The following is an 18502-nucleotide window of genomic DNA, read 5'->3' as shown; positions in this document are numbered from 1 at the left end:
TCTTGCTGCTGGCTACCATTCATCATGTACTCTTGTAATTTAAAATTGTGGCATGTAGTAATTTCTCTGTGTGTGTACATGGGCTTTTTCATTGCAGTCTGTCCCAAGTGGGCAAAACTCCGTAAAAACCACAAGGAGAAGAAGTCGGTGGTGATGCTGGTTATCTGCAGTTCTGCCCTTCGTTCCTTGGAACTCATCAAGTATGTCGATAGCAAATGTTATGTTGAGGTTGGCAGTCAGTCAGAGGTTTTGTCTTGGAACCACAGACAAAAAGGCAAAACTGGGACACTGTCCTCTGCTAGCCAACAAATTCACTGACTCAAACTGATGCAATATTGCTTGCTTCTTTAAACTGTGAGAGTGTGGTGTTTGGTTTTGTACTGAAGTAACACTTGGTACTTAGTTGCATAGAAGTGCTATTTTTGTTAAAAAACAAAAATAAAGTGTAACCAATTTTGGGGAAACACGCAACATGTTATACTTGGCAACAGAGTAAACCCATAAAGCATCACGATCCGCCACTGGAAATCGTGACTTTGCACCAAAGGCAATGAGGACTTGGCGTTCCAGGGCCAAGTGCTAACGTGTGCATCTGGCCTGAGTGCCTCCAGATCCGTGTTAGTGTTCTCAGGCTGGAAAACTGCTGCACAGAGATGACAATTTTCAGTGTTACCTGTCCTTTTTTTACCCTTCTCTGTCCTCCTCCTTCTCATTCCAGAAGTCTTGATGACTTTGATGAATTAATGTATACCTCACAAATTTCATGGTTGTCTTTTGTGTTTTGACCGCATTTCATGTGAGTATCTGTCAGTACGACATGAGATGGAGTGTTGGGAAGTCTGACTCCATGCCACAGATAGAAGCATAGATATGGCAGATGTTTAGCCCCTGCTTGCAGATACTGCCATCTGAGACTTAGGTCATTTATGTGTTTATTTGTATATAAACCTTTTGCTTTGCACAAAATAAAATTGAAAATTTGGTGCACTGCAAAAAAAACATGCAGAGAAAGCTGTCTTAAATGACATCCAGCAAATACTGAATATGTTGTCTCCTGCTCGATTAATACAGAACATAGAGTTATTACCGTGTGCCAAAATGGAGTGTCAGAAAAACAAGTCAGGTTTTCCAACAAATGAATTTTGGTTAACTGGAATGTGGGCAATCTCTGCAGTAAAGACTGTGGCAGCCTAGGTTTTCCCAGCAGCTACACTGCAGGAAGACCGTAAAAATGTGGAGTGGTCCATACACAGATCTTTCCTTTTGTGCACGCACACGTGTTCATTCATGCCTGTATCTCAGTAACAGATATTTTTGAATTAGAATTTGGTGGTTAGTCAGTTTTGAACTAAGCTGGCTGTGAAAGCACAGGCCATAATTATTAAATATTATCTGAAAAGCTATCTAAACAATATTGCCCCCTGCTGATATCTGCTATTGCGTTTATCCAGTTGTTGATCGAGTAGCAAACAAGAACGTACATAATGTTCAAGCTGGGGTCACTGGGGGACTGTGTGTCTCAAGCATACTGAGAAATGCTGGTTGGTTTTGCTTTCCTCCTGTGTGGTCTTAATCCCAGCCCTGATACTTGCATTTCCTTGTTCAATTTTTTTACTGCTAGGTCAATGACAGCATTTAAAGGAGACTGCAGAGTTCTCAAGTTGTTTGCAAAGCACATAAAGGTAAGAGAGCTGCGAGGGAATTTTGATAGAACAACTGAAGAACTAACTAGTGTCGTATTGTTTTGTTTTTAAAGCATTTAGCAATAGTGCCTTTCACACAGTGTTCATATAACATCCCTTTTTTTAGGTAAAGTTTCCTTTGGTTACCCATCGTTGCAGTCTGAGGAATCTAGCCAAGCACCATCTCCAATAGCTCTGGTGCAATCCTGTGCAGAATGTAGATGCTTACGCGTGCACGATGTTTTAAAGCTGTTCCACATTGCTGTGAGGTGCTCGTTCAAATGGCTTTTGCCCGTTTAAATAGAAGGCTCCCACACATAGGTTTGTAAAAGGAAACTGCACCAGCACCCACATTTGCATTCTGCCAGTTGGATGCCGGAATACCCCATATCCATACCTGTTGGAGAGCAAAAATTATGAGGATGTTGGAAGTAATGAGTGGGCATTTGACCTTTGATATAAATACTGGCAAACACACAAATGTCACTTGCTTCACTTCACTCTTTTCCCGTATCTTCATCTCGAAGGAGTTTAGAGTTAATTCAACTTTGTCTGTTTTCCAGATATTTTCAGAGAATTTGTTTAAATGCAGAAGGAAGCATACTGTTCTCACCTCCAAGAATAGTTGGTGCAATAGCAGATTTTCAAAGTTGAAAATGTCTCAACTTCTAGAGAAGTGTGATGCCTAGCTGGCTGTTATATTTCTTAAACTTTCTCCCAGACATATCCATTTGACAGTTTGAAAGATCAGTAGTATTTGTTACTTGATGGTATTCTAGAGATACTATGAGATCTTGAATTTATTTCCAGCTCTTGAGAAGAAATCTTAAAACAATTGTGGGTTTACTGTGGTTTGTCTTTCTCTTTTCAAATCAGATAAAAGAACAGATGAATATGTTGGAGAAAGGCGTGTTCCACATCGGGGTTGGAACTCCCGGGAGAGTAAAAGCCCTCGTGGAGCAAGGTAGGAGAACAAGGAGTGTTTTCTCTATAGGTATCTTATACTTGGTCTCATGAGAAGTTAGACTTCAGTTGTTTTTGAAGTGCTTGGGTTGACATGAATCTGTGGATTTGGGTACTAAACTGTACAGTTCTGTTTCTCCGCTTGTACTGTATCAGTCAAAATGAGGTCAAGATTCTAGTAGTTGCTTTTACGATCGCTCTAAGCTGGCATAAATCACTATTACCAGAGAAAGACAGAGTAATACCTCCCCCCACCCCAGTCAGTGCCCACTTATTCCCACTTACTGCTTCTTGTGCTAGCTCAAGAGTCTGTTTGGCAGCTCAGTGAACTGATCCCAATTAGAACTGATACCAATTAAAACAAAACCAGTGTGTACACAAAATCAGGTAATGAGCAGGCAAAGATGGGGGACTTCCTCTTTTGGCAGGAGTACTGATTTATGCTGCTTGAAAGTGATTGCAAAACCATGGTGTAAGATTTAAAGCTCCAGGAAACTAAACACTGCAAGTAAATCAAAGGGAAATAATGGCAGAAGTCATCGTATCGTATGTCGCCCTGAGCTCAGTGTAAACTTTTGTGAGGGTGGACAAAAGATCTGCTTGCCGATTTGATTTTATTTCTGATTTGCCTGTAATGAAATTAATTATTCTATATAAATCTCCTTTTCTTTTCCCAAATTTTGAGTAGTTTTACTTATTCAATAGACATTATGTACACAAAGAAAAACAAACAACAAAATGACAAGATGATAAGGTGATCCTTTCTGTTTCTTTTTCTAAACACTGCCTTGCTCTGACTGTGGTTTCTTGGTCAGGGACTGGCTGTGGATTGGGTCTCTACCACTCCTTCCAGAAGGGTACAGGAGTAGCAGAATTTCGTTGCTTCCTGTGCTCTCCACCAACATTAAGTCGTTACTGCTTGGCACATCAGCACATTGCCATGTTAGGTGGAGGCAGCCCATGGCAAGGACACAGGTGCATCATCTTATCCTAAGGTCTAGTCCTTTTTGACATCTTAGTGTTGCAGTGCCAGGTCACTAGAGAACGGAGTGGAGTCAAAACTGATCCGAAAAATCATGTAGAAGACCAGGCAAAAACAGGGGAGCAGCTCGAGGGCCAGTTCAGAAAGGACCTTTTTCTTCTTTCACCACCATTTATTTGGAGGATAAAGGAATTCTTCAGCAACACCACTGGCCTGACTCACATTCACATGGCACCCAGTCCTGTAAATTGCTAAACACTGTCAGTTCCCATTAACAGAAGTTTTCAGGCTAGGGTCCTTGTAACTTTACAGCTCCTCATCAGCGGTGGAAATTCAACTGCTGCGGTTTCATCAAGAGGAAGCTTGAGGAATTATTTTCTGGCAGGATGTTAGCTCTTGACAAGCCTGGCAACAGTAGTTGTTCTGCTTTTGTGTTTATCTTCCAGAAAGGCATGGGATTATGTGGTTAAGGGAGTTTGCAGTGTCAGTGCATTAGTTTTCCAACCAGAAAATGTAGTACTTAAGTGTTCAAAGGTTAGTTTCCTTGGGAACAGACAGCAAAAGATGTAAAAGCCAAAAATCATTTTGATAAGCACATGTCATATTATCTTGGTAGTAAAGTTTATGTTGCCTTTTTAGATGGCCTGTGCTTGAACTCCACAAAATATATGATTCTGGACTGGAACTGGAGAGATCAGAAACTGAGGAGAATGATGGATATCCCTGAGGTATTGTATAAGCACCTGCATATATTATACTCTGTGTATTCGTGACTTTGAGTCTAGTGCCCAGATCTTAATAAGGTTTTGTTTCTGTAAAGATGACTTCAGTGGTCTAGAAACACAAAGAAGTCGATATTTGACTGGTAAGTCTGTACTCTCAGGTCTCAAAATTACCTCCTGAGGAAGATTTTTTTTCCTTTTTTGTTGCAAGTCACAGCTGTGACTTCTGTGGCTCCACTGTGAATTTCTCCTGTTTATGCTAGATGGTTGTCCTACCTGTTTCTAGGAAGTTCTCTCAGTAAGAGGACTTTGTGCAAAAGTTTCCTCAAAAACAACAACAACAAAAAAAAACTTTGGAGAAGCATTTATTTGTCTCCATCTGAGCGTAAGGTAACTTGTGAGTAAATTTACAGACAGTTTTTACTACTTGCTTTTTTTTTTTGGCAAGAGATAGGGTACAAACTGTGTAGACCCATCCATCATTTGTAGACTCCTTTTAAGGTATTTCCCCATTCTTTCCAATTCTATAATCCAGCTTTCATATTTATTGCTGTGACAAGGCATGCTTACCATATGCTGTGGGGCATCAGCTGGTGTTAAGCCAGCAGAGAGTGAAAGAGGCAGATTCCTCCACCAGTCGTTGTTAGAAAGCTCTCAATTTTCTGCACAGCATTTCAGGTTTTTCGTATGTATAGAGCAGGCCGATATGTAGAATCTCCAGGGTAAGAGGACTGGTTTTGCATATGGACATTAAGCTATTTCACAAGTGAAACAAATTATCAGCCATTAATCCTTCCCTGCACTTGTCTATGTATTTGAATGTGCTGTATTTTACAGTCCCATATACATGTTCCTAATAATCTTGGATAAAGTGCTCCGCAAAAAACACATTGCAGAAATGAAATAGTAAAGACCCGCTCTGCTTTTTAAGGCAAGGAGGCTCCCTCTTGTGGTAAATACATAAGGCTTTTTTGCATGGTGCTTGCTCTTACCTGTAAGATTTTTAAAGAATGCAGAACTACAAAAGCTACATCAGCACAAGATAGTAGTACCAAAGGTGCTGTTTGCGATGGGATGGATTTTTTAAGTCATCTGAAGAGGTTATGTTGCCAGTATTTGATTTTGGGGTATTGCAAACCTGAAGTACCCCTCCAGCTCACAGAATAGTGAATATGCAATTACAGAAAAGTCTTTGAACGTGCACATGACTCAGGTTAACACAACATACAGAAAGGTTTTTGACATCTTGAGCTATGTAAGCGGAGCATCTTGCAGCTGTTTGTCCTGCTGCAGACATCAGGCAATTCCTGAACGTTATAAGAATGTCAGTAATAAGAGATACCCAAATAATGTTATGAGATAAGGCATCGTAACAGAGTAGAAATCAGAAGGATTTTCTGGCAGCTTGCAGGTTTGAAATATGGAATACAGTCTTAGTGAGCAGAGGATCTTACTCCTGTGCTTGTATAAAAATTGTCAAATACATACCAAGATTAGTAATAAGTTTGCTCAAAGAAGAGAGGAATTTTAGTACCAACAACACAATTTAGAGAACTGACAGTTAGATGTACTAATTTTTTTAACCCCATGTTAGTTGTGAAGGCAAAACTGCCGTTAAAATTGAAAATGAGGCATACAGACCCTGATCGAAACCTCACTTTGTCGATAATTTCTTTGCGTAAATAAGGTGCTCCTTTGCTACATTTCATTGTAATCACACCAGAAAGTGAGAACAGCTGGAAGCACTTGTACTTTTTGTCCATTCATGGAAAATTTGTAGCTCTGTTTTAAAGGTGTGAGCTACCTGATGTGTTTGTGCTCACATCATATTCAGTGGAGAATTATGTACACAGTGGTATATTCTGGTAAATATATGAATTTAGAAACACATGAATCCTCCCATATGACGGTCCTGTATCCCATCACATCCACGTAAGGGGTGGCACCCTGATCCAGTGCTCTTTCAGATGCCTCAACATCTCATTAGTTAATGCTGTTGGATTTTTTTCTCTGTTTCTGTGTGTCTCACTCCATTCATCCCAAACAGTGGAGAAAAGGAAATATAAAGAAAGCTTACAAAGAAACCATCCATGGGGTAAATGAGTTTATCAGACTCTGTCTTAGCGTGCTAGATTTGTGCTGAAGCGTAAAGGTTTAAATAAAAATTGATTGTATACTCTTTTTTGCTCTCAAGTACATTTGTCTTTGATCTTTAGATAAGCAAAAAGCTGCAGCCACATCCGTGTTATAAACCAAAGTACTTTGCATGCCACACGTGAAGACCTGACCTTTGTGCTCGCCTTCATTCGGGTGTCTCAGACACGGACAGCGTTGAGGCTGTTGCAGTGCAGTACCGCCCTTGGACGACTTGATACCCATTGGCACTCTGGAAAGTCCCGCGGGGATTTTGCAGCCCAGGGTGGATCTCTTCCTGTGGCGTGCTTTAGCAGCTCCGTACTGGTGACAACTTAGCTCCAGCCCTGTTAGATGGGACTGCATGAGCCGTAGTTGTACTTTAGGATTGCAGAGCGAATGGTACATATTTGACAAAGTGGAAACATTGTAGAGCTCAGGACCTTGTATGGGACTCTCTTCTTTAATTTCTAGTCTTATAGTGAGGTGCCTGAGTAAATAGAGAATGGTATTTAGCTGAAGCATTATCAGTAACTTTTGATATTTTCTTTGATTTTTGTTTTCTTCAGATAAAGAAAGAAACAATTGACCTACTGGAGATGTGCATTATCAAGCTGTGCAGAGAGGGGTCTGTGAAGCTGGGACTCTTTTAATAGTTTTACCAACAAGGAGGTCGTTTGCAGCTGTGTTTTACTATTATCATGTTGGCAATTGGGAAGTGATTAATGGGTGATGGAATTAAGAATTTTGACTGTTCAGAGATCTACCAATATAGAAAGTATGCACATTGCAACTTTTTTTGAGTTTCTTTTTAATAATGAAACAGAAGTTTTATGTGTAGTTTTAGTATGATTTTTGTTGCAGGAGCAATATGATATTGAAATTAGAGGGACATTACGTTCACCTGCTACATTTACTACTACGTCACTTTTAAGACTTTGAGGATGAGCAAACTTGGGCATGAAAGTCTTTGTTCAATTCCGTTCTCTGTTATCTCCCTCTGCTGCCCCAAAGGAGACCTTTACTTCTCTCATGAGAGTGATAGTCTAGTTCTTGCCTTAGAGAATCATTGAAAATGTATGAATTTCAGTAATTTGTCAAGAAGGTGTTTTTCACCCATCTGTTCTAGAGCTGGCCAAATGCTATTTTTTTGCTATTACCTGATAAATTATCTGTATATTGAGACTTTATTTTGGTTGTTGAAGTGTGCAAAAAACATTCTTCTGTTTATCCATTTAAATTAAAAGGCAATGATCTCTGGGTGGTTCTTCTGTCATTGTGGATAGTAGGGAATGGATGCCTTTTTTTCACAGGACAAGATGGAATAGAGGTGAGCAAGTCATCAGCATCTTGGAAAGCCATTGGTCCAAATCAGATGTTTTGAGAATGATTTGCCCTTTTGTGATAAAAAACACGTCACCTTTTTACAACTTTAAGTTACGTCTGAATCAATAGCAATGAATGTAGTAAGTTAAGAAAATTGCTTTGGTCTTCCAAAGTGATGTTTTCTGTCCATTGCTGTCTCAGCACCTGCAGTCCTCCCCAGTGGAATCCAGTGCAATGGGAGTAGAGCTCCTTTCATTGTATGCCATTCCTGTTAGCTGGACAGCTGTGGAAGTGAAGGGAGAAGAAATAATGCATCTGAAATTGCACAGAAATTCCAGTATAGCAGGCAGTGCTCCTACAAATGAACAAGACATAACAAATCCTACTGAATTGTGAGGCAGGAAAAAGCATATATTTAAGCTTTTCCAGGAGGCATGAGCTGGACACCCTGACCAAAGTGCACAGTCACTTGATTGGTACAAGCTGATCGTGGGGATTTAAGACACAAATGTAGAAAATGAGGAAGAGAGAGAGCTAGTTAATAAGTAATTCCTGGCCATAATGCAGGTTTGAACAAACAATAGTTTCCCAACAGTAGGGACAGTATCTCAGCTTAAACTCTCTCCAGCACAAGTGTATTATTCCTTCCTCTCACCAAGAAAAAAATGAAAAACAAGACAAGTTTTACTCCGCAAGAAGGGGCGGCGCGTCCTTCCAGATGTCCAGATAACAGTGCCTTCAGACAACAGAAGCTACCAGCTTGGAAGCCCCAGCTCACCATTGCGACTGTGCTCTCCAGCTTCTTTCTCTCGGGCGCCTTCTGCCTTTCTGCGGGCATCTGCCTTATACTGTCCGCAAACAGCGTCAGAGAAATCCAGGTTTGTTTGGGAGTGGCATTCTTAGATATTCTACAAAGAAGAAACTGGGCTATGTTTGGAGGGAAAGGCTTTTGAGTTTTTGCTTCTGGATGAAGATGATAGCAATGGCTTCATGCCTTGGACATGTGTCCAGCATCCAGTATTCCAAGGAAAATCCTGAGAGATAGTTGGTCACCGATAAAAGCCGAGCACTGGGTGGTTAACTGAGTGATATCTAAAATATTCTCATTATTTCTTACATTTTTGAAGGGAAATAAACTAATGCCTTTGATAGTGTTTGGTACTAGAAGAACATATATGTTTGCTGGGGCAAAACCTTAAAATGCAGGACGCCCTGCTGTTTAAATGCCTCCTGGAGGCAAGCTTGGTTAGACCTGTGGTGGTATTAACAGACTCCTGGTTGGAGCCAACGCTCAGCACTGCATCCAGGCTGTTCAAGACGAGTGGGCCGTAATGCATGGGGGGATTTGTCAAGCACTACTTGGTCAGCCAGACCAAGCTGCAGCAGTGTTCTTCACTCAGCACTCCTTTGCCAAGGAGCAGATGTGGAGGTTCTGCAGCAGTCGTCAAAAGGCTCTAAAACAGCTTTATACCAGGCATAAAATTTCTGAGTGTTCTTTGGGGCCAAATCCTAATTCTCCACCTCTGTCAAATTTTAAGTTTTTGGCAGTCCAGACGCTTAGATGACAACTGCTCTGAGAAGTCGTGGAGCTAAAACACTAACCTTTTCCTATGTGAATGTCCTTTATTACAATATCTTTGCTTGTTCACTTCTCTGACAGATTGCTTATTCAGATAAATGCTCAGATTGTTCAAAACTCCGTGAAAATTCCTCTAATTGGAATATAGAATGCCTCTGTTATGTTAATTTCACGCTAGAGGAAGATATATTGGTAAGTGGATGCAAGAAACCAACTCAACTTGCTTAGTACCTCCTGTTACTTATATCCCTATGTGATAAAATACACTAATTCTGCTCTGTAGAGCTCCCGAATAAGTTTTCTTTGTACTTTTTAAAAACATGAAATACTCAAAATTTTACTCTTTTGTCTTTGCCATTCATTTTGGTACATGTTAAAAATAATCAAGATCAGGCTACCTCCGTCCTTGGTTGGGAGATGTCCAAGGAGAAGCTGGGTGTGGAGGAAATGGTGCTTGTTTGTGGAGGTGACTTCTCTTTGAGTCAGTAGAAAACCCTTGCCCTTGGCCTGGGGTTAGTTGTTACTGCACTGCTAAGCTCTCCAATGACAAGGAAATCTGGAGCTCTAACCACTTGTCAGAAGTAAAACCCCTGTAGTCTTTTTTACAAGGGTTTTCCTGTTAATCCCCGAGGTCCTTGAAATAATTCAAGTCTAGCAATGTCATTCTGCAATTTCATTTGGGAAAAGTATCCTTCATTTCCTGTCCTAAACTGCCGGGTTATGTTGCTGAGACTGTTTAAATGCTTCGTGTTCCGCCAAAGAGATCTTATGCTTAGTACTGCATAAAGGATCCCTTCAAGTTACAGTGCAATTTAAATTATGAAGTCACTTTAGGGTTCTTCAGTATTGAAGAGGCTGTTAAAATACTCTGTAATTCTTCAGATTACAGTGATATTTGAGATGAAAAGTTTATTTAATGGAAATTTTTAATATAGTTTAATAATCCTGTTTCTTGCTTGTATTTGCCTGCCTAGCATTCTCCTCTTAATTACAGGTCTAAACTTTGCAAAGGGTCGAAATAATTGATGAGAGGCAGCCTTATTTTTCAAAAAATCTGAAGGAATTAAGGGCTAATGGGTACTTTTTGAAGTTTTTTGTGCACCATGTTGTATGGAAGTTGAATGTCAGTCTCCATGAAATTATTCATAGTCATTGCAGGTTCATGCCCGGCTGTGCCATCTTGAGTAAAATAATAATCAGGCCTTTTTGTTCTAGATTTCATTTGGCGATTTAAAGTATGTTTAATTTTGTGCCAAAATAGTAAAACTTTCAGTTGGGGTAAAGACTAGATTCTAACCATCGTCCGCTGAAGTAATTGCTTAGAGTGTAGTTACTAACACTTAAATATGAATTGAATTCTCTCTTCCCCTCTCTTTTTTAGCAAGTAATAGGATTTCTCTTTGTCTACATGAACTCACTTTATTGAAGGAATTTATCATTGAATTCTAGGGTGATGTTTTTATGTACTATGGCCTGCAAAACTTCTATCAAAACCACCGTCGATACATGATATCAAGAAGTGACGCGCAATTGTTGGGTCGAAACGTAAATGTAAGTTTTTTTCTTTATATTGGGAGATTGCCAGTATTTCCGTCAGGTGCATATTTGGCCATATGGAGAGCTAACTAGGCGTGACTCTACGTGTGTTAAGACGGCTCTAGGGAATAATAACAAGGTACCGATTTTCAGTGTTTGGTGTCTGCTTTTATGATTGTTAGGGTCATTATGTCTAATAAGCTAATAAGAAAGGAAGATCGAGGGGATGAATAAAAGATGTCAGACCAGTGTTGCAGTTCTCAAACCTGCACCTTGTAGGGATGCTGATTAAAAATACATTGTCTTTTTCAAATAAATTTACAAAAAGCTTTTCCTTCTAGTGTTTTCACTCTTAGCCAGAAATGTTTTAAGTTGTGCTTTTATTATAAGGTTAGGGAATTAAGTTATTCGGAGTCTTTCATTTTGCCCTTTGGAAGAGGGCAAAGAGCAGGAAAAGGTTTCTGGTGAAATAGGTGATCATGTAGCATTCTGAAGTATGCAGCTTAGAGGTCTAAAGAGGAGGCTAAACAGCATGATCTACAGCAGGCCTGCATGAGGAAATTGGAGAATGCAATCCTTGCATTCAGTTTTTTAAATTAAAAATCTAAAACATGTTTTCTTTGGCTTAAAAATAGCATTTCTTAATATACACACAGTTCACACACTGTCCTCTCACTACATATGGTGATTTTGCCATGATAATCTGTTGTTTCTATAAAATGCTTCTTATAACTCTCAAGACACGTTCCCCATACATCTGCTTCTCCAGGTGTCCCATCAGCGTGTTTGTTTGCATCCAGGTGCAACTGCTTTTGGCTTTTGTGCCAATCAGATACACAGCTTATTAGAATTATTCGAAAATGTTTCTGTGTTTAAACCTGAAGATTTATGGTTTCTTATAAACTGGGATAGGAGAGATGTGGTAAATTTGAGATGGGGTTTTGTTTTTCATGCTGTGTCTTCATGCATCAAGACTTCCCCACACAGAACTGCAGTAATGTGGCTAACTGCATCTGCTGTTCTCCACCACTGAAGTAGTCCAGGTCAGAATTGAAAAGAAGGAATAATAAGATGTTCTAGGCTAAGCCAGAGCTTCACTGGAACATTTTAAATTGTAGCTGTGTTACAATAGCAGATCCTCAAATGAGCGTTTGTAGTCTGGAGTTTGCAAGTCCCCAGCAGAATTTGGTGAAGATCTTAAGTTTACTTACAGAGATCCAGAAGGTGTTCCTTAACCACAAATCCACTCATTTGGATGTATCTCTAATGTGACCAAAAGGTACTGGAGACTTAATTATTCAGTGGCTTTTCAGAAGAAGGAATGGGAGGAGAACATTAACACCAGCAAAGCAAACCAAAACCCCCAGGTTCTGTGCCTGATTGTTCTGTGGCCTTGAATGCAGATTCAGAACAGCTACTGCTCACCCTTCACCACCTACGAAAATGGGACGCCCATGGCTCCGTGCGGTGCTATTGCCAACAGCATCTTCAATGGTAAGTAGGTACCTTCTACATATTCTTACTGATTTCCACTTGAAACTATTCCGTTACCGCCATCCAGCTGAGTCCTGATATTGCAAGATCTGTGTCTTTCTCCCACAAAAGAGAGGTGGTGAATATGGGGCTCTGCTTCCTACTGTTTAGTAACTTGCCCTTCATTTTGAAACCAAGGAAGATTTTTAATTTACTAAGGCCGTCTTTAATGTGAATGTGCAACAGGACTGAGGAATTGAGTCCCTGGTGAAATAAGGAGCGATGACACAACAGATTTAGTGTACTTGCTTGCTAAAAAATTACATTCTTGCACAGTGAAGGGAGAGCCCAGATTCTGCCTTCCCGCAGTGCTGTGCTTAGAAGGAGGAGACATGTTCTTCACATTGGTTTGGACCTTTGGATCTATGTGGCTGCATTTTGTTCTTTGAATGCTGGAAGCATAAATAGTTGTATTCAATTTGATCCCAGGTTTGATCTTGTTTATAGCAACCTAGCAGGCATAATCTGCCCATGAGTACGTTTAGGCTGAAACCTGGAGGGCTCCTGGCCATGAACGCTGGCAGCTTTCAGAATGGATTTCTTTGGGAGGAAAGGAGAAAAAAAAACTTCTACAGACTTTTATCTCCTACCTCATCCTTTTTGTCTGCCCGCCCCCCCTTCTTTTTTTCACCTGTTCCATGCAGCAATTTTTGGCAATGCAGCACCTGTTTTCAAGCAGCTGAGCCACTCACACCAGAGGACTTGTGCAGGGCTGCTGAAGTCAGTAACTTCTAGGTCCATTTGATGTTGATCTGCTTGTGCACCCACCTGCTCCTCTGGAAGTCTGATTTATTGGAGTGGGCTTAGACCTAGGCCAGCAGAGCTACCTGTGTGCAGCCCACACTGTTGTGGAGCTCTGGCTGCAGAGAAGTAGGGATAGGAAGATTTTAAAATGCTGAGGGTAAACCTCCCAGTGTCTGCCTTTGCCTCTGTCCTAAGTGCACAGCGAGATGAAACGTTCCAGCTGATGGTGACGTCGGGGAAAGGGGTGATGGCTGAATTCCCCCTCTGGTAGCTCATTTCTGTCCCTCTGCTGTGAAAGAGGGTGCTTCCCGTTCACTTTTGACAGTTCAGCTGGTTGTCTAATTGCTCTCTAATCTTGTTTTGTAAAATGAGGAAGATGGCCAAGGTGCTGCCCTGGGAAAGGTTTTTAACCCAAGCCAGCAGGTAGGGGAGCCGTCAGACAAGCAGTTCAGCAGGCAGAGCTCAGAGAGTAGCAACTCCTGTTAATGAACCAGTGACAAACAGCGAGGGACCTGGTGGGGCCCAAAATGATCACTTACCTAGAAGAGTGTGTCTGAGCCTTAAGGAGCTGTGTGAACACAGGTTTTGTAGCAGGATTTAAAAAAGTGTGTTTTCATTAATGCAATTGAGTTGTGATTTTCGTGTTTCCTAAAAAGCAGCCCCTCATCTAACTATCCCTGCCCATCATCTCATTGGCTGCCTACATGTTTACATAGATGTTAATGAGATCTGTAATGTTTTAGCCTTGCGTTAAACTAATCTAAATAGGAAAATATAATGGATGAAAACCAGTGCTTTTTGCCCACCAAAACAGGATGGCACAGTTAAGCACAATTTTAACTAAATCTTTTTTGGTTGAAGGAAGCGTTCGTGTTCAAGTTGGTAGACAAGGTCTAAATAGCGTAAAACTAAAGAAGAATTTTTTCCAAAAGGTCATGGATTCCCTTGATTGTGCTTTCACCTCTCCCCTGTTCCGTGAAAACATATGTTGTATATAGCCAAAAAATCAGTTTAGGACAACTGTCAAAGAAATGCTAGGGAAAGCTAACTAGGAGAGTAACTTCTGTAACTAACTAGAGAGCTCCAAAAGTGGTTTGCAAAGAAGTTAGTCACACAGGAGTTGATGGACATGAGGTACTTGCACATATTTCCACACAGTGAGTCAACAGAATTATTGGTAGGAGTATGTTCAGTCTTTAAAACTTCAGAAGTTCTAAGGCTCTGGAACCTTAATTCTTCTTGTGGAGTGTACAGTGCTCTGTATACAGTCATGATGAAACCTTGCCCAGGTTTTTTTTTGTTTTCTATTCTCTCGAAAGATGCTGCAATGTGACAGGTTTTGTTAGTCATGCTGGCAATTAGAATGACTGTCCTCTACTCATACCTATTGCTTCTTGTATTCCCTGCAGATACTATTGAACTTTTTTACAGTCTTAACTCATCTGTTATTCAAGTACCACTGCTGAAGACTGGAAACAGTTGGTGGACAGATAAAAATGTGAAATTTCGCAATCCAAAATCATACAATCTCTCTTATGCATTTGCAGGTAAGAGTGGTTCCACTGGTATTCGTTGTTTTCAAAGGCTTCCCTACCTCCACCTCATTGTGTGAGGGTCTCCCATTTTGAGACAAATTGCCTTTGGGAGAAATATCTCCCAAAGCAGATCAGAGAAACAGCTTTAGAGGGTGACTGAGAACAGAAGACAGATTTAGCCAAAATATCTTTTTTTTTTTTTTTTAATCACTGACAATAGAAATTGGGAGAAAGTGGTTTTAGAAGACTGAAATTAGCTCATGCAAACACCTTTCTGTACATTTTCTTGTAATGCTTAATCTGTCCAGAGAAAGCAAGAATACAGTCTCTTTATTGTTTCCTACTGAAAACATCTATGAAGGAGAATTGCACGTCACGCCTTTCGATCTTCATTCCTGTTTAGATTCTTAGGCAGCTGTGAGACAAGTGAGGCTGCTATCGTCACCAGTTCTTTCAAACAGCTGATTCCTAGGGCTGGTTCCTTGTTATGGTTGAGCTGTATTGAAGTAGGACTAAAAGCTCCCTGTTCTGGATCAGGGCAGTGCTGTGCTGGATGCAGTATGCAAAGTTAATTGTATAAATATTTTTCATATGATAGATTCTAAATATCATATGCTGTGCCACTAGGCTGCAAAAAGGTGCCTTTCTGGTTGTACAGGAATAAATTAATGTATAAAAATGAAGGCAAGCTCCTCATTGTAGAGAGCACGTTGCTTGCTGAAGAGGTAAGAATCCAGGTTAAACAGTATTTTCATTTGTGCAAGTCACTTTATTTTTCCTGTGCTCCAAGTTTCTAATGCATAGCAACCGCTGGGTACTTACTGTTAAACTCTGCTCATTCATGTTTGAGGTGAGTGGAGATGCTTGGGTGAAAAGTGTTATCTAGCATATATAATTTTTCAATACTGGACAGAGTCTTGTGTCTCTTTCATATCTCATATTCTGTGTTAGTTGTGAGCAGGCCTAGAAGTTAGTCACCAACCACTGTTTTTACTGACTGTATATCTTTCCTGGTTTCTTTCTTTTTCATCAGGAACAGCAAGACCTCCTTACTGGCAGAAACCAGTATATTTGTTAGATGAGGAAGATGAAAGGAACAACGGTTATGTAAATGATGACTTCATCATCTGGATGCGAGTGTCAGCCTTTCCTACATTCAGAAATCTTTACCGTCGTGTCAGACGGATAAGCCAGTTTGCGGATGGCCTCCCAGCAGGGAATTACACTTTTCATATTTCCTATAGTATCCTTTCATGTTATCCAAGACTATTAGACAGTTCCAACAAGATGGAAGGGGATGGGATTTGCATAGTAAAATGGCAAAGAAACTGAGCAAAACACCCCAAACTAAATCATGATGAAAAGACCTAGTTTTGGGAGTGGTGACACTACAAATGCATTTTCTTTAGCCCAGACAGATGGAGTTAAGACATGTTACTCAAATGGCAGTATGTGACTTTGGATTTGACTTGTGAGGGGACCACTTTTGGCTGGAGATAGCACATGGGAGCTTTACACAAAGGGTAAAACTGAAGAGTGGGAACCTCAGGAGATGGTTGAAGAAGTTTTAGCTGGAATATTTAATAGTGGCCTAATCAGATGTGTAGACAGCCTTACTGGGGTGCATGAATTGCATCCTGCACAGCTCTCAAGGGCAGGGATGCCTGTGTCAGCAGAGCCTTCTGGCAGATTTGGGCCATGGCCTGACAGGAACTGTTGTGCTGGTGAAAACGCACTCTCGTGCTGAACAGCGTGAACTTTGCTGACTAAAGCACTTGTTTTGTCAGCAGGAGTTATGTCAAGGTGACTATAAATTTCTCTTCTCTCTCAGCCGATACAGCTATGATTTTAAATGTTGTAGCACAGTTCTGTTCTGAAAGCTTCTGTGTGGAGTGATGAAAGGTAAAATCATATAACATTCCGGTCAACAACATATTAGGTAGAGGTGGGCACTTCCCCTCAGCAAGGATATGTGGAGTATCATTATGATAAGCTGCCCAAAAGGCTCGTTTTCAACTGGATTTCCATAGAAAATTGACACAGTAATATTTAATTACATAAATTATGAATCTGAAATTTATAATTAAAAAAAAAAAAAAGTATTTCCACGTTCACACAGAGACTGTTTCTAAAATAACTGGCTTTCTTACCACCAGCTGCTACTGAGTTTGGACCCAGAATAGCAAAGACGTAACAGATCAGTTCAGGGAAGTTTTGCAGCAAATGCAGATCTCCAGACTTTTTATGCCTTGGAAAGACTTTTGAGCATTTACCACTATTTTTTCTCTTCCTGGAAATAATGTAAACTTTGTTAGTGAAACCTTAACGTCCTTCTGTCAGATTTCCCTGTTACCAAATTCAAGGGGAGGAAGCATGTGATTCTTTCAACCGTGGTATGGAGCGGAGGAAGCAACCCATTCCTGGGAATTGCCTACGTGGTTTCGGGCACAGCAGCAACCCTGACAGGTTTTGTCATAACTGCCGTCCACTTAAAGCTCAGAAAAGAGAAAACACACTTTCAGAAGTAATAAGGTTCCCTGGCACAGGTGTGCTGTGAACGAAGAACGTACAGCACAGACTTTTCATTCTTTCCCGTGAGCTCTGGATCTGCTTCAGTAGCAGGTTTGGTGAGCATAAGGAGATTGAGGGACAGTGCTATTCCATCATCCAAACCCAAACTTGTCCGAGGTTCCATTCTTATTAATGTATGTGTGCTCCTGAATTTGTTTCCTAGGAAACTTGAAATGAGATGAGCTTCAAACAACAGATAGTGTAGTGGGTTAGAATTGCAATGGCAAAGAAATTATATGGTACTAATGTCTGGCCAGAGATAAGGGTCCATATTCATTTCTTACTCAGCCCTTAATTCAGACAATATTTCTCTTCACTTAAATGAAGCTTTGGATGGGTAAAAAGTGAGGTCTTGATCCATCAAAAAGCTTGAGCAGGTAGAACTTGGTGCTAACATCTGTTTGTGGGCCACATGCATGGGCTGAATGGCTTGTCTTAGGTTTTATATACGTTTTTCAGCTATCCTGAAAAAGTAACCAGTTCAGCATAGCATATTCATCACAGTTTGATACTCGATTTATGATTGAATATAGAGCATTTTTTAGGAGTTGGAGTTTGTTTAAACCCAATTTAGCAGTTTTATCTAGATACTGAGACTAACCTGCAAAGCTAGAGGGCATCAAAACACTGATTTTCATTTTTTTAATGAAGATTTAATAGAAAGCTTAAATTAAAAACTCCTTTAATGCTGAAGATTTCAGCAGAAATATCTACCTAATATAACTATTAGGCCACAATTGCACTCCTACCTACCGCACCCTTCCATGCAAAAATCCAGCCTCTTACATGACATTAAATGTCTTTCCCCTTTCAAGTCCTCATTTCTGTGGTGTGGTGACTTCTTGTCAATAGAAGACAAAGCATCGGAAAATCTGTCAACTTAATTTTCAGAAAGTAAACACTGCAGCTTGTGAATTGCTTATCAATTTTCATGTTTCATGTTCAAATTTTTACACATTTAGGAGTTATGTCTAGTTTCTCACAAAATGTAGGAACAGCACTGCAGATGAAAGAAGGTCAAGTAAGATAATTTTGTAAAACAATTTTTCTGTTTCAAAAGTGCAAATGGAATAAAACATTTTAATTCCTTTGATAAATATTCTGTGTGCCTTACCTCTCCCTCCTCTAAAATCCCTCCACACTAAAACAAGAAAGAAATCACAGTTTAGAGCAAGAGAAGGGAATGTGGCAGAGGG

General features: G+C 40.3%; 2 protein-coding genes across 4 annotated transcripts in view; both read left to right on the top strand.

Moving 5' to 3' along the window:
* The window catches only part of CMSS1 (cms1 ribosomal small subunit homolog), a 252196-nt gene extending 244996 nt beyond the window's left edge, over positions 1-7200 (top strand). For all 3 annotated transcript variants that reach the window (XM_086623861.1, XM_086623795.1, XM_086623941.1), the window contains 5 exons: positions 98-200; positions 1622-1682; positions 2559-2646; positions 4267-4355; positions 7052-7200. In XM_086623861.1, the coding sequence (XP_086479987.1) occupies positions 98-200; positions 1622-1682; positions 2559-2646; positions 4267-4355; positions 7052-7135 (425 nt within the window). In that variant the 3' untranslated portion in view covers positions 7136-7200. The remainder of the gene's footprint in view (positions 1-97; positions 201-1621; positions 1683-2558; positions 2647-4266; positions 4356-7051) is intronic.
* A 1273-nt stretch (positions 7201-8473) lies between these two features.
* LOC104370147 (cell cycle control protein 50C) lies at positions 8474-17263 on the top strand. Its single transcript, XM_009991979.2, has 7 exons — positions 8474-8686; positions 9469-9579; positions 10837-10938; positions 12327-12417; positions 14610-14747; positions 15769-15978; positions 17076-17263. Exons 1-7 carry the CDS (start codon positions 8474-8476, stop codon positions 17261-17263), a joined length of 1053 nt encoding a protein of 350 aa, XP_009990281.2.
* The last annotated feature ends 1239 nt before the right edge of the window (positions 17264-18502 follow it).

This window comes from Tauraco erythrolophus, chromosome 1 (genome assembly GCF_009769465.1).
Source record: "Tauraco erythrolophus isolate bTauEry1 chromosome 1, bTauEry1.pri, whole genome shotgun sequence".
NCBI lineage: Eukaryota > Metazoa > Chordata > Aves > Musophagiformes > Musophagidae > Tauraco > Tauraco erythrolophus.
The sequence above is the reverse complement of the archived record's forward strand: the minus strand, read 5'-3'. Positions and strand labels throughout refer to the sequence as shown.

What these genes read in the sequence shown, in the direction of transcription:
- LOC104370147 (XM_009991979.2), top strand. Translation starts at nt 8,474, where the DNA reads ATGAAAAACAAGACAAGTTTTACTCCGCAAGAAGGGGCGGCGCGTCCT. An exon ending in CGCTAGAGGAAGATATATTG is followed by an intron (nt 9,580 to 10,836) that starts GTAAGTGGATGC and finishes ATTGAATTCTAG; the next exon opens with GGTGATGTTTTTATGTACTA. An exon ending in TGTTGGGTCGAAACGTAAAT is followed by an intron (nt 10,939 to 12,326) that starts GTAAGTTTTTTT and finishes CCTTGAATGCAG; the next exon opens with ATTCAGAACAGCTACTGCTC.